Source organism: Typopeltis vanoorti, chromosome 20 (genome assembly GCF_054136105.1).
Source record: "Typopeltis vanoorti isolate ZY-2024b chromosome 20, IOZ_Tvanoo_1.0, whole genome shotgun sequence".
Taxonomy (NCBI): domain Eukaryota; kingdom Metazoa; phylum Arthropoda; class Arachnida; order Uropygi; family Thelyphonidae; genus Typopeltis; species Typopeltis vanoorti.
Window position 1 is genome coordinate 105,834,402 of NC_143568.1, and position 15,046 is coordinate 105,849,447.

Genomic DNA, 15,046 nt, shown 5'->3' on the forward strand with positions numbered 1-15,046 from the left:
CTCCCTACAGGTAGGGGAGGATGATGTTTCAAGCTTTGATATTTTAGATAAACAAAGTCGTGGGATTAACCACCTTAGTAATGGAACTTCTAGCCTGCCATCCTTCTTACATGAAAGTAAGCAATTGGAGTGTCTGGAGGAAGCCAGAGCCACTATCTAACAGCTGAGAAGACACTCCTGTCCATTTGGGACAGTACTGAGACATAGGTCTTACCAAAGACCAACTGATGATAGTAACGAGGTAGAAGATAATAGGACAGAATAAAGAACCTTTGTTGGGGCTTAACAGGAGCTTTCCTCAAAGAAATAAGCCCAGGCTCCAAGGCAGAAGGGATAGAAGACCTCCCCTTCAGAGTGAACCTAACACCTAAAGTATCTCTACTCCTCCAAGATGGTCAAAAGGTGGAGCAAACTACCAACACTCCTATCTGGGAGATACTGGGATAGGAGTGTTGGTATCTTGCTCCACCTTTGCTACGAGTTGCCTGGTGTTGTACTGCTTACCCAGGTAAGATAGTACAACACTATATTCAGTCCTGAAGATATTTTCAGGTGCAAACTTTGTTTGCTCTCACTGGGATAAAGGATTAAACTAAATTCATCAGAGAGAGGAGGTTGATCTAGAGATGATGCTGGTTTAGTGATCAGAGCCTCCTCAGCTGATTCGAGATGCTAGCTAGGGGAGTGATGGATAGAAGTAGGAGAGGAAAGGCCAGAGGTAGGAGAGGAAGGTCTAGGAGATATGGAGATATTACCCATCCCTTCCTCAGGTGGATGTTCAATCATTTCCTGGACCAATGACTTGTAGCTCTTCTGTGATTTTTGATGGTATCCAACAATCTATGTGGTAGCACCTCAACCAAGGCCTTAATAATGTTTCTAATTCTTTTCATCATTAGTTGGCCTTCATGTGTGGTGAGTATCCTCTCTTCATCAGCACTCCAACGCGTTTTTGTACGGTCAGTGCATATAGGTAGGGGCGTTGGCCTCTACAGGATGTTTGGAGGTGCGATGAACTCCTACTCCTACCTGGGTGAAAAATGCACAATTACAATCAGTACAGATGAAATGTCTTAATGCCGACTGATTTCTGTCAGTCAGCCATCCTCTTATCCATGCTAATATTTATTATTATTACTTGACACTTCCAGAGAGTCCAAAGACCCATCAAGAGAGGGCACCTACTCCACAACTATACCACCCACCACCACCACTACTAATATTTTCACAGACAATCACAAACATTCATGCCCACGGTGGGATTCAAACCAGCTGCCTTTTTACTGGAGAGCGGATATGCTAATGATGTGGATTTTTGGAAATTTGGATCTTATAATTCAAACCCATATTCCCCAATGTATGCAACAGTCTACCATGCTGTATTCCATCAAAAGCCTTAGCAAAATCAAAAAGTGTCAAGGTGTATCCATTCCCCTTGTCTAGTTCAGTGATAATATTATCATAGAATGTGAACAAGTTGCTAAAACATGACGTTTCTTTAGTAAATCCATGCTGTTCATTGCAAAATAGAGATTTGCTGTCAACCGATTTCTGAATGCGAGCTTTAACCAATTTTTCCAAAATCTTTACCACCACTCCTGAGATACTGATTGGTCAATAGCTGGATACATCGGTCTTTGCACCACCTTTGTGCAATAGGATGACCACATATTCTTTCCATTCCTGCAGAATCTTCCCCTTTTTTCTGAGACTCAAATTTAGTCTGATCAAAGGAATAGCCAGTTCAGCTGAACATTCTTTTAATACAAGTGCTGATATCCCATTAGTCCCTATTGCTGATTTCTTATTCAGTATGTGCAACAGCTCTAATACCTCCTCTTCATACACCTGAGATTCTTCATTCAGTGAAGAGATAGCAGTGAACTCAATGTTGCTTACACCAGGTTGATAGCTTTTATCCAAATATAAATATCCTGCATCTCTCACTCCTCACATCATCTGCATTCAGAAGAGTTATTCTTTCATGTTCTACTTGGAAGATATCAATACAATGCTTTAGTTTCTTTAGTTTCTTTTCATACTCAGACTGAGCTTTCTGTACAACGGTTGTGACTATTTTAGCCTGCTGCTTATAATTTTCATAATGGACATCATGCTTATGCATACGGTATTCCCTCCACATCATCTTTTTCTTATGAATCACTTGCTTAATAAGATTATATATTCATTTGACATCTATCTTATTTATTCTTCGAACTCTCAGGACACAATTCTGATATTTTATCATTTAGGTATTGTTTAAATGCTTCCAATGCACTGCTGATATTCTTTCCATGGCAACTTTCCATTCATTCACAACTCTTCAAGCAAACAATCTAGTCCTCACACCCCTACTAACCACACTTTTATTCAACATCCAGGATGACCGCTTATTCCGGTCCCTCTAGCCAAGTGCTGAAAAAATTCCTTGCATCTATCCTATAAAACTCTTGAAGCAACTTAAATGTTTTTATCATATACTCTCATTTTTCCATTTAACCAACTTCTGCAATCCACACATCCTCAATTTATCCTTATAGGGAACATTCTACAGACAACCCACCATCCTGGTCACATTTCTCCCAATCCTCTCCACCACCTTCTCATCTACAAGAAACCCAGGAGAAGAGACTTGGGCACAGTAATCCAGATGTGGATGTATCAAGGCCTTATAAAGAGGAATAATAACTTTCTTATCACTACTTGTTAATGTGTTCCTCAATAGACAAGCAATCCTATGGGCTACCTCAGCAACCTCAGCAATACACCCCTCCGAACTCCAATTTCCCTGTCCATCCTCCCCAAATCTCTAGCCTCATCCATTTCCTGGAGTAAAGTGCCATCAATGTGATACACAGCCTGCAATCTGTTTATCCCAAAATGCATAACTTTACATTTCTTCACATTAAACTTGAACTCACTATCCTTTTCCCACATGGACAGCACATTCAAATCATCCTGCAAGCTCTCCACATAGCCCTGATCAACCATCACTCTACCCAAGTTCGCATTATCAGCAAACAACTGAATATTTCCTTTCAAGTTATTTCCTATATCATTTATGCACAAATTAAACAGCAATGGTCCCAGCACTGAACCTTGTGATGCCTCGATTCTGCTCCTCCATATACCACTTTTTGATATCTGTCCAGCAGCCACCCTGTTATCCACTTAAACAGTGTCATATCCATTCTCATTCTTCCTGATTTACGTAAGAGAGTTCCATGTGGTATTCTGTCAAATGCCTTTACAAAATCCAGCAGAATCATCATATAGGCCATTTCCTTTATCCAACTCTGCTGTTACTCTAAATATAAAAAGATAGCAAATCACTAAGGCATGACTGACCCTTCACAAAGCCATGTTGCCCATTATACAATATTGTTTTTATCCACCTATTCCTGAATTTTCCCTTTGACTAATTTCTTCAGTACTTTTACCACCATGCCTGAGATACTGACTGATCTATAATTTGTTACTGCAGTCTTAGAACCTCCCTGATATAAGGGAACTATTTTGTCCTCGCTTCACTCCACCACCAGAGCTGAGACCCAAATCAAAGAGCCTAGTCAGTGACAATGCTAGTTCCCTTGCATGCTCCTGCAAAACCCAAGCCAATATCCCATCCAATCCCACAGCTATACTTACATTGAGATACCACAATACCCTAAAAATCTCCAATTCATCCACCTCTGTTCCCAACATCTGTCTTTAACATCTGTCTGTCACATATGTTAGAGCAGTAACCTCACTAGGATATATATCCTTGCAAAGTGGTCACTCAGCAACTTGACTCTTTTATCTGCTTCTCTCGCCTTGTGACCATCATCACTCATTAAGGTTAATCTTACACAGTCATCCTTCTTCTTACCTGTCACATAAGGAAATAACTCTTTGGGATTTCATTTAGCCTGCTTGGCTATATTCTTCTCATAATCTGATTTTGCCTTTCTTGACATGCTGGTCACCTTTCTTTTTATATATCCTCCACAGCATTTCTTCTTCTTCTGCAGCTTGCGTTTCGTAATGATCAACTCAACCCTTTCTTATTTGCTAGGTTAATTTACCCATACATTTCTTCTCATCCCTCAATATTGCCAGGACTATAGTAACATACAAATAAATATCTCATTCTGTCCACCTCTACCTCACCCAGAATTCCTAGCATCTCCAACCTTTGATTGGCATAACTCTTCTTCTATTATCAACAAAATCCACTCCCTCCTCTGCTTGCTGTCCTTTTTATCTTCATGAAAAACATCATACCCTTCTAACGTTATTCCTGTCAGGATATCATTCTCATCCAACTATGTCTCGCTTATTCTTAAAATTTTTGAGTGAATGAACTCAAATGATACAACGATTTAGTACCCCTTTATTTCTGGCACTTCTGGAATTTGTAAACAAAAACACAATTGTTCAATTCTGGGTTTATAACAAGACCTACCACACTATGTCTTAAGATGTGGCTCCTCTCCTTTCATCTATTCTTCTGAATTTACCATTCCTCTCCATCACCAAATATCCTATAATTTTCTCCAGATTCAAATATCTAAAATTATGAATTCATATTTATAATTTTCTCCACATTCAAATGACCGAGTCATTTGAATGTGGAGAAAATGTCATTCCATGGTTTTGTTGTCTTCCATGGTTTTGTTGTCTTCTCACATATTTTCTACTTCCTGCATCCACCCTTTTCATGCAGCATCTCCATGTCCAGCCTGACTCCTTCAATTTCCCTTCAGGTGGAATATTATAAAACAGTGTCTCTGAGAAGCTCGAAATATGGGAATCCCTATTATATATAAAGAATCCTTTCCATCACCAAATAACCCATAATTTTCTCCATATTCAAATGACTATGACTATGCCTTGCATGGTCATTCAATGTTTTTGTTGTCTTCTCACATATTCTCTACTATTTCCTGCTTCCTACTTTCACAACCTTCTCATGCAGCCTCTTTTTGTCCAGCCTGACTCCCTCCCCATTTCCTCTTGAGATGGAATGGTATAAAACAGTGTCTTAGAGAGTGTCCAAATATGGGAATCCCTATGTCCCCTTCTTTGGCATCATTTAGAGAATCATGAGTACATTGTTTTCTAATATTCTAACTCAACTGTCATTTTGGATTAATTATGTCGATATTTTTGCCGTTACCAACTATTCCTATCACAAAATGCAAATGACTTTATCTTCTTCTTATAAAAAATTAATCACCATCATTCATGAATCAAGTTCACTAGAGGAAAACCTCGCTTAATGTGAATTTGATATGCACGATTGAGTGAAATGATAATATTTCCCACTTTATTATTATTATTATTATTATTATTATTATTATTATTATTATTATTATTATTACGTAGGGAGTCCATAGACTTATCGAGGGAGGACACTTGCTCTAAACTCTTTGTCTCCACCACTCAATCCACCAACTACAACGAACCGCAACTACACCATCACCATCTACCGCCCACCACCACTAATATTTTCACAGACAATCACAAACATCCATGCCCATGGCAGGATTTGAACCTGCAGCCTTTTGGCTGGAGAGCAGATACGCTAACCACTCAACCAACCAGGCTGGCAAGTGAGTGATTAATCAGTTAACTCAATCAGTTTACTGATTTTTTACATTATGTAAAATTTCATTGGTTTAAATAACTCAGCTGATAACATTGTTGAAGAAATTAGCACAATTGGAAAAGAACTTGGATTTAATGAACTGGACAGTGAAGATGTCAGAAACTTGCTTGATTCCCTCAGAACAGTTAAGTGAGAATGATCTCCTTCAACTAGAGGAACAGCATGCATATGAAGAAGAAGATAATGAGTGCAAACAAGAAGAGAATGTTGCAACTAAGAAGCTAACTGCAAAAGAACTTGAGCTAGTTTTCAATCACATTGAGCATGCTAAGGAAATTTTATTTGATGTTGATGTTGATATAGAACAAAGCTTTGAAGGCTGCAAAATCTTGATAAAGCGATCGCCAGTTATCGCAGATTGCATGACAAGATGAAAAAGTTGAGCACTATTCAAACATCTTTACTTAATTTTTTTGTAAAAAAGTAACTCAATCAAATGTTTAGACATTAAATAAAAATTTAAGCAATTGATTTTTATTAACTTTGATGATTTTATTCTCTAATATAGCTTATAATTTTTTTTTCAAATTTACGCTAACTGATGGATGATTTATAATTATTCCTATTGTTTATTGTATTTGCTTAACACAATTTCGCTTAGCAAGTATTAATTGATGGATTAATTAATCACGTTAAGTAAAGTTTTCCTTTATAGAAAAAGAGAGTAATGGTAATTCATTATTCTTGAGCTTTGTACTGATGTGAACCTCCTCTGGCACTCTTTACATGTGTTTACCAAAAACCAACCTTCACCAGCAGGTATGAGAGAACATCAATAAGAGTTACAAATTATTACAAAAAATAAACAAGTGAAATACAAACCTCAGAAAAACATTTACTTCTCATATAATCGCCTTCAACATTCATACACTTGTCTTGTTGCTTTATCAGTCCTTCAAAATCAGTATAAATTTTTTTTTTTCTATTGTCTCAGTAAACTCCACATCTCATTTTCAACCTCCCAATCATCAGCAAAATGTTTGCACTGAATAGGTGAAAGTCACTTGAAGTGACATCAGGGCTCTAAGGTGAATGTTAAAGGAGATCACACTGAAGTTCTTGAATTCTCTCCAGTGTTCCTGTAGAGGTCTTGCATTGTCATGCAGGCATCATACTCTTGTCAGCAACTCTAGATGTTTTTTGCAAATTGCATTTAGAAGCTTCAATAAAATTTCCAGATATGATGTGGAATTCACATTTTCACCATGCTTTTGCTTTTGAAAATGGGCTAACAGTACACCTGGGAATTCAAAAAAAAAAAAAACCCATAAGCACAACAAGCTTTCCCACTGATGGCATAATCTTAAACTTCTGGCTTGCTGGTGAAGTGGGATATTTCCACTGAAACATGCTTTGATTCAGAATGGGATGAACTCACAATTTATCCCCTGTAAGAATCCCATTTAAGATGTCTTCTTAATCTGAATAGCAGAAGAGATGTTTCAAGACCAAACCAATTTGGTTAATTTTGTACTGAGGGTTCAATACTCTGGGTACCCATCATGCACACACACTCTGAAAATCTAAACAATCATTCATTATGTTGTAGGCTAGACCATTTGAACAATCTATTGCTATTTGCCTGTCATCTCATATCATGTGTTCCACCTATCTCACAGTAACTTCTGATGGAATCTCAACAGGTCAACCAGATTAGTCTTCAATGCGAAGTGTTGAGCATCTCTGCAAAAATTTCTGAACCCAGTAGTAAACTGATACACAAGACAAAACTTCTAGCCATAAACAAGATAAACCTCTTTAAGAATGTCTTTTGCAGAAAGTCTTACTGTGTGTTTCTTTTGGACAAGAAATGCACAACAGCAGTTGTACACTCATTATCACAGCTGCCATTTTAGCCTGCTGAAAATATCTGTAAAACATGCATGCACATCTACTACATGTACTGCCATCATCCTAGATTGTGCTGCTATCTAGTGATTCATACTGAAAACCGTTCTCTTTAAATCCATTCATTCTACTTGTAATTATAATTTACTTACTGACTTTTGGTTACATGAAACAAGATTTTGCATATCATTTGTCCAAAATTCAGCTTTACAACAAGAACTTCACATAATCAAATCTATAAAGCAAATAAATAGAATAACCCTCAGAACATCCAACAGATAACTTTTATACTTGACTTTTTATAACATATTTTTATACCTGACTCCCCAGAACACCACTGTGGAGAGAAGAGTGTCTATCTGTTAAGTTTTGGCCATTTCTGGATATGTTGCAAGAATTCTGAGTAAGTTTGATTTTGTACCTTTTTTTTTTTTTTCGTGAACATTTCTATATATTCTGGTCACTGAATTAGAAACTTTTATTTAATACTTTGTTGGACCTCATTTAGCAACTGCCAATACAGAGCCTCTTCGATTCCTTACACACAGTTTGGTGAGATATGGATCGCGAACAGCCTTCATTAAATGCTTTGGTCAATTGCTGAGAAGGCTTCTATGGACAAAAGTTCTATTTGTCCATAGAAGCCTTCTCAGCTGATAACGATCTCATTCCTGACAGACTGTTTTAGGACTACAGTCATACAAGCAATGTGGATTATTTTTCCACTGATTAAACATCAGGGATATCTCAACTTTTGAAAAAAATCAGTCAGCTGTGCTGTTTTAAAAATCATGGCTCCAGCCAGATGTGCACTCAAAATAAGCCCTTTATCAAACTCCAAAAGATCCTTTGTTTTTCCAATTGTGATCAACACTGGTGTCGATTACTGACCAACAGTAATAGACTGTGCTGTTGTCTAGTGATATAGATAGCAGTACATCACCTAGAAGACATGGTGATGCATGTGACCAAGTATTTTGCTATGCACTGTGTAAATAAGGTTTATGTATAATTGCATAAAGTTTTCTAATTCAGTGGCCGGTATGTGTAGTTCCTGCCTCATCACTAAGGATAAGCACTCTTCTCTGTCTCTATGTTTTTACATCAGCCATCATTTATCAGGTCTGGTGTGAGTGTTATCTTTCTTGTTTTAGGGAAACTGGATGCTTCATGAATAACAGAACTAGTGAATGCCAAACTACATCCGATATGTCAATATCACACGTAGTCAATTATGTATAGGAACAACAACGATCACAAGATCTTTCGGAAGGAAAGGTGCCTTGTCCATAAGAGGTCATTTTAAGCAGGAGTGTAAAAACAGAGCTCTGAGACCTTGTTATATCACTGTAATGTAAAGTCCAAATCAGTTATTTTATTAGGTAGATTTTATTTCTCTATTGAGTGGCACATCTGCCTTCCTTAATCAGTTAGCAACTGTTAAACATTCTGTCTTATTTAAATGCTTCATTTTACTGAAGATGGTCTACTAGTTTCAGTCTGAAAGAATCAGTTTATACTCTGGTTATGTGTAGACACTTGTTGGGGGTTGGACTAACATAAAAAATAAATTATTCCAGACTTCTGGACAGAATAATTACAAGGCTCATCATGGGTCTGTTCTAGCAATCACAAACCTGCTGTGCATTAGCTTCAATTTATTTAATGGTGACATATTCACACCTACTTAGGATAATATGTTCAAGAAAAGAATGTCTTTGTGTATATGTTTAGTTTCATCAAGAATGTGATGAAATTAAAATTAGAACCAAAAGTGGGATGTTGGCCTACCATGATACTAATTTTGGTAACAAACATGTTCATTTCTGCTTCCACTAAATGGCATCCCACTGATGTCTTCTTTTTTTTTTTTTTTGTCAAATCATCTTCTACTTACTCTCCCACATCTACCTGTTATGCTATATAACCAATGAAAATCTCAATCATATAATCATATCACCTCTACTCTCCTCCTCTTATTTGTCAAGCTCTTCAATTCACACTTTTCATTCTATCTTCTTACCCTCAATTTACAGTCATGATCTTAAGTAAAACATATCTAAAATGGGACCTCCAAGTTAAGTCCTAGGATGCCAGGATGGTCTATAAATAACATAGTCTGCACAGTTAGCCTAGTGGCTGTGCGCTTCGCAATCATATGCCTGGGGAAGGAGTGTCCTAGGTTCGATTCCCGTCAGTGACGTGAGGAGCTGAAGGATCTTCCTCAGCCATAGCCAACTTAGCCAGTCTCGGGTGTGGACAGTAGGTTTTTCCCCCAATTTATCCTGGGGTTTTTAATCCTGCAAAGCTGGCAAACCGGCCTTGAAAACTCAACATTATGGACATGAGATACACCGGGGCATAGGGCTGACCACCTTATCCTGTGAATGGTTTGAAGTCCGATGATTAATTAACCCTCAACACTGCAGGTAAAAGAGGGAAAAGGAAGATGATGAGATTATTATTATTATTATTACATTTAACCTCCATGGAGTCAGAAACTCATCATGGGAGGTACACACTATTGCACACAATGCTCATCCAACCGTGCCTTAAATTGATTCAATGTGAGAACACCCATAACACACTTAGGCAATGCATTCCACTCACCAACCACCCTCCATGCAACAACCTGCTCCTCACTCCTCTGTTCACATCCTCCTTATAAAGTTTCCAGCAATGGCCTCTTGTTCCACTCCCCTCTCCCATTCTATGAAAAATCTCTTTCATGACGACCCAAGAACAATCCATGACTAGCCTATATGTCTCAATCATATCCCCCCCCTTCCTCCTATTCACGAGGCTCTGAAACTTACATTATCACAATCTGTCCTCATACTCCACATTCCAAAGACCACTGCTACCATTGTGAATCTTCTGTGGCCCCTTTCCTACATATCCTCACCACTCTGTAAACCTGACGACCAAATCTGTGCACAATAATCCATATGATGCCTGATCAAGGCCTTATACAATGGAATCATAACCTCTCTATTTCTGCATGTCACATTCCTCCGCATCATTGCCATTATTTGATATGATGTCTTCACAACTTGCACAAATGTGGCCCCTGAATTTCAGGTCCTTGTCCACCATAACTCCTAGATCACTTATCTCCTCTATTTCCATTAAAATTTCCCCACCAAGTGTATACTTTGCATCCCATTGTTTCTTACCAAATCTCAAAATCTTACACTTGGCAACATTGAACTGACAGTTCCACTTACCTGCCCATTCATGCAATCTATTCAAGTCCTCTTGTAAGGCAATAACATCCGCTTGACTCTGCATTACTCTTCCCAGTTTTGCATCATCTGCAAACAGCTGGATATCACTAGTTAAACCCAACCCAATATCATTAACATACAAATTGGACAACAATGGCCCCAAAACTGATTCCTGCAGCACACCCCTAGTGGCCTTCCTCTTTCGTGATACTGCACTCCCATATACAACTCTCTGATACTTATCTGACAGCCAGCCACTGATCCAACTCAGGTCTGTTATCCAATCCCATCTGTTTCAATTTATTTAAGAGCTTGTCATGTGGCAGTCTATCAAAAGCTTTTGCAAAATCTAAGTACTCCACTGTATATGCAATAATAAATAATGACAAAAATGCAGTACTGATATATAAAAACATAAACTGCTCACGTGGTTAATGTTGCCCCAAGAGCGAGATTTGTCCCAGTGCCAGTGAGTGTGCCAGTTCCACCTATATTGGCACCATATAAAATACTAAGATATATTGATTTCGTCAGTGGAGATGGAGATGAAGACTTTTTTAAAGGACGTCTAACAGAAAATAAAAATGAAAAATAGCTTAAGAATTTTTGTATTCAAATTACTATAACTGCCAGAAACAATAAAATTAAAACATATATAGCTTATTTAATTAACAAGCAAAAAGATTTAATCTAATATTCCTTTGTATTCATTTCATACCATACTTTCCTTATTCATAAGCTTTACTATCTGGGAATCTCTGGAAATATACTAAAATGACTTAAAAGATATTTTTTTATATATGACTTCCACCATGAAAGGCTTCTATAAACCTATAGTACATTCATATCATGGGTTGGCTAAGAATTTTTTCTTTCCCTTTTTTTTTTTTTTTGACATTTTTTCATTTATTTTATACACAGTCCAGAATCCCTGTTCTAGAGACCAAATTAACATAAATGGAAAATTTTCAAGCCTTCAGGCCTTCAATACATGGGGAGATGGGATCACGCTGGCCAATGAAATTCATCTCCCATCTAAAGACAATCACAAACATCCATGCGCATACAAGGATTATTATTATTATTATTATTATTATTACTACAGGCAACTCAAATGAGTCTTTAGACTCATTGAGGGAGGCCCTAAAAATCATGTCAAAAACTATCCAATATTTGCACAGTATCTATCATAATTTGCTTTGAACTCATTCACAGTCATGGCACCCACAAGAGACTGTGGCAACTTATTCCATTCATTCATCACTCTCCAAGCAAAAAAACCTAGTTCTAAAGCATGTAAGCTACATCCTTACTCAGTTTAAATGGATAGCACCCTAGTTCTCCCATCACCACCACCAGACCTGTTCTACCTGTTCTGAAAAATTTCCTCTGAATTGATCTTGTAAGACTCCCCCTGAGTAATTTGTATGTCTCAATTACATCACTCCTTTTTCCGTCTATCAACCAGTTTTTGTAATAACTCGCAAATCTGCAACTTGTTCTCGTAAGGTTCATTCCATAGACCTCCTACAATCTTGATCACTCACTTCTAGATTCTCATCACCAAGAAACCCTGGCACACAGATCTGTGCACAGTAGTCAAGTTAGGGTCTTATCAAGGTTTGATAAAGTGGAATAATAACCTGCTTGTCTCTGCTCGTCAAAGTATTCTTCCGTAACCAAGTGATCTGATGAGCTGCTTTAGCCACTTTTGCTATGTGCCTGCAAACTTTAATACCCTATCCACACTCCAAAGTCTTTGGTTTCATTCATTTCCTGGAGTAGAGTTCCACCAGTGTGGTGTGCAGCTGGTAATCTTTACATCCCAAAATGAATAAACTTACACTTTGCCACATTAAACTGACATCAATTCTCAGTCTTTGCTCAGTCTGCCAATCTATCTTGCAAAATCATCCTGCAAAATTTTGACATTATCTGTATTAACTATTGCTCTACCCAACTTTGCATCATTGGTAAATAACTGGACAGTTCCTCTCAGATCTTTTCATCATCATCGTCATCAAATTCCTGCCATGTGCCCACAAGGGATGTACAGGATATGACAGTACTATATGAAAAATTTACATCATTACTAACTTCCTATCTACAATTTTCCTCCAAATCAGTCTGTTACTTGCCAAGACTACAACATTATCAAATCTTATATTTCTATCGTCTAAGGCACCCGTACCGTATCAATTCACCTATATCTTGGTCTTCCCCTGGGTCGTTTTCCTGCCAACCTGGCAGAAAACACTTGTTTTGCTAATCTTTCCTTGCCCATTCTGTTCAAGTGACCGTACCACCTGAGATTAGCTCTGCTAACACATTCCTGGATGCTGACGATGTCAAGTTTTTTATTATTATTATTATTATTCAGGCCTCCATGGAGTCAAAAGACTCATCATGAGAGGTCCTTCCTAAGAACATAAAGTCTGTCAAGACTCATCGAGGGGAGGTCCCCCCCTAAGAAACACAAAGTCTATCATACCACTCTTAAACTCATTGACTGTTCTTGCTCTAACCACTCCATCAGGCAATGAATTCCACGGTTCAATCATCCTCCATGCAAAGAAACCACTCCTCACCCTCTTGCTCACAGTTTCCTTTCGTAACTTCCAGGGATGGACTCTTGTCATCACTCCTTCCCGCTGTTCAACCAAGTGAAAGAACTCCCCAGTGTCAACCCTGTAACCACCTCTCAACAGTTTAAAAGTCTCAATCATATCACCTCTCCTTCTTCTATCCACCAAACTCTGCAGTCCACATTCCCTCAGCCGATCCTCGTAACTATCCTTGTACAGTCCTGAAACCATCTTTGTCAAAGTTCTTTCTTAATATCCTCGTTTCTAATATGATATTGCCATTGATGCCATCTGTTCACGCCTCTAATCTTTCTCAGGACTCTCATATCTGCAGTCTCTAGTCTTTGGTCAAGTGTTTTATTCTGACCCAGCTCTCAGATCCATAAGTTAAAACTGGTTTGAACACTGTCTTGTATATAGCTAATTTAGTGTTCCGGCTAATTTCTCTCTTATTCCATATGAATTTATTCAATTGACTTCCTACCATACTAGCTTTGTTGATTCTGTTGTCTATTTCCATATTTAATTTACCATCTTCGCTAAAAATCGTGCCTAAGTAGCTGAAATGTTTTACTTGTTCCACAGGTTCTCCGTTCACAACACAGTTGATATTTTCAACGATTCTGCCTATTTTCATTGTCTTTGTCTTTTTAATGCTGATCTTCATACCATATCTATTACAACAGTTATTCAATTTAGTCAGGAAATCTTGCAGACTTGTAGCGGATTTACTTAGAAGTATAACATCGTCTGCATAAAGCAAAGAGCTGACATTAACATCTCCAATTTTGATATCATGTTTAATACCACTGTCCTTCATAATGTGATACATATACATAACGAATAACAGAGGGAATAATGTGCAATCTTGTCTGACACGAGATTTAACATTAAACCATCTTCAAGTACTTCCTTCAATTCTAACTGCTGACTTACAACTCAAATAAAGACTAAGTGTTGCTTGATATAATGCCCCATTGACACCATATAACTGTAGCGTATTGAATAGCTTCTCTCTTGGCACCTTGTCACATGCCTTTTCCATATTGACAAAACTTAAATACAGATCTTTGTTATATTCCCATGATTTCTCAACTATTTGTCGTAAAGTGAAGATCTGATCCTGACAGCGTCTATTTGGCCTGAATCCAGCATGTTCTTCACAAAGCTTTTCTTCCACAATTCTTCTCAACCGTTTCTCAGATCCTTTCCTATATTGTTAATGAACAAATTAAACAGTAACGGTCCAAGAACAGAATCCTGCAGCATGGAAATGATATGATATGATATGATAGATGGAAATGAGTAACCCATTTCCATCTATCCATTCCTGTATTTTGTTCTTGACCAACTCCAATACTTTGACAACAACTCCTGATATGCTGATTGGTCAGTAATTTGCTTCATCAGTCTTGGAGCATCCTTTATGCCAGGGTTTCTCAAACGTTTTCTATGACAGAACACTTCACAAATCCAGAAATGTTCACGGAACATCTTTATTATTTTGTAATGTATTAATTAATAATTAATTGGTAATTTAGCTTATTCTATTGTTAAATAATAATTGATAATTAATTATTAATTATTGATAATTAATTATTAATGATTGATAATTAATTATTAATGATTGATAATTAATTATTAATGATTGATAATTAATTATTAATGATTGATAATTAATTATTAATTTATAATTAATTAAACATCAATTAAACCATCATTAAATTAATTTG

The 15,046-nt window shown here is 37.3% G+C and overlaps 1 protein-coding gene across 1 annotated transcript in view; it reads right to left on the reverse strand.

The window, feature by feature from the left end:
* The window catches only part of LOC150095751 (Na(+)/citrate cotransporter-like), a 371,638-nt gene that overhangs the window by 234,007 nt on the left and 122,585 nt on the right, over positions 1-15,046 (reverse strand). The window contains exon 6 of the mRNA XM_090409950.1: positions 11,156-11,296. Within this exon, the coding sequence (XP_090266076.1) occupies positions 11,156-11,296 (141 nt within the window). The remainder of the gene's footprint in view (positions 1-11,155; positions 11,297-15,046) is intronic.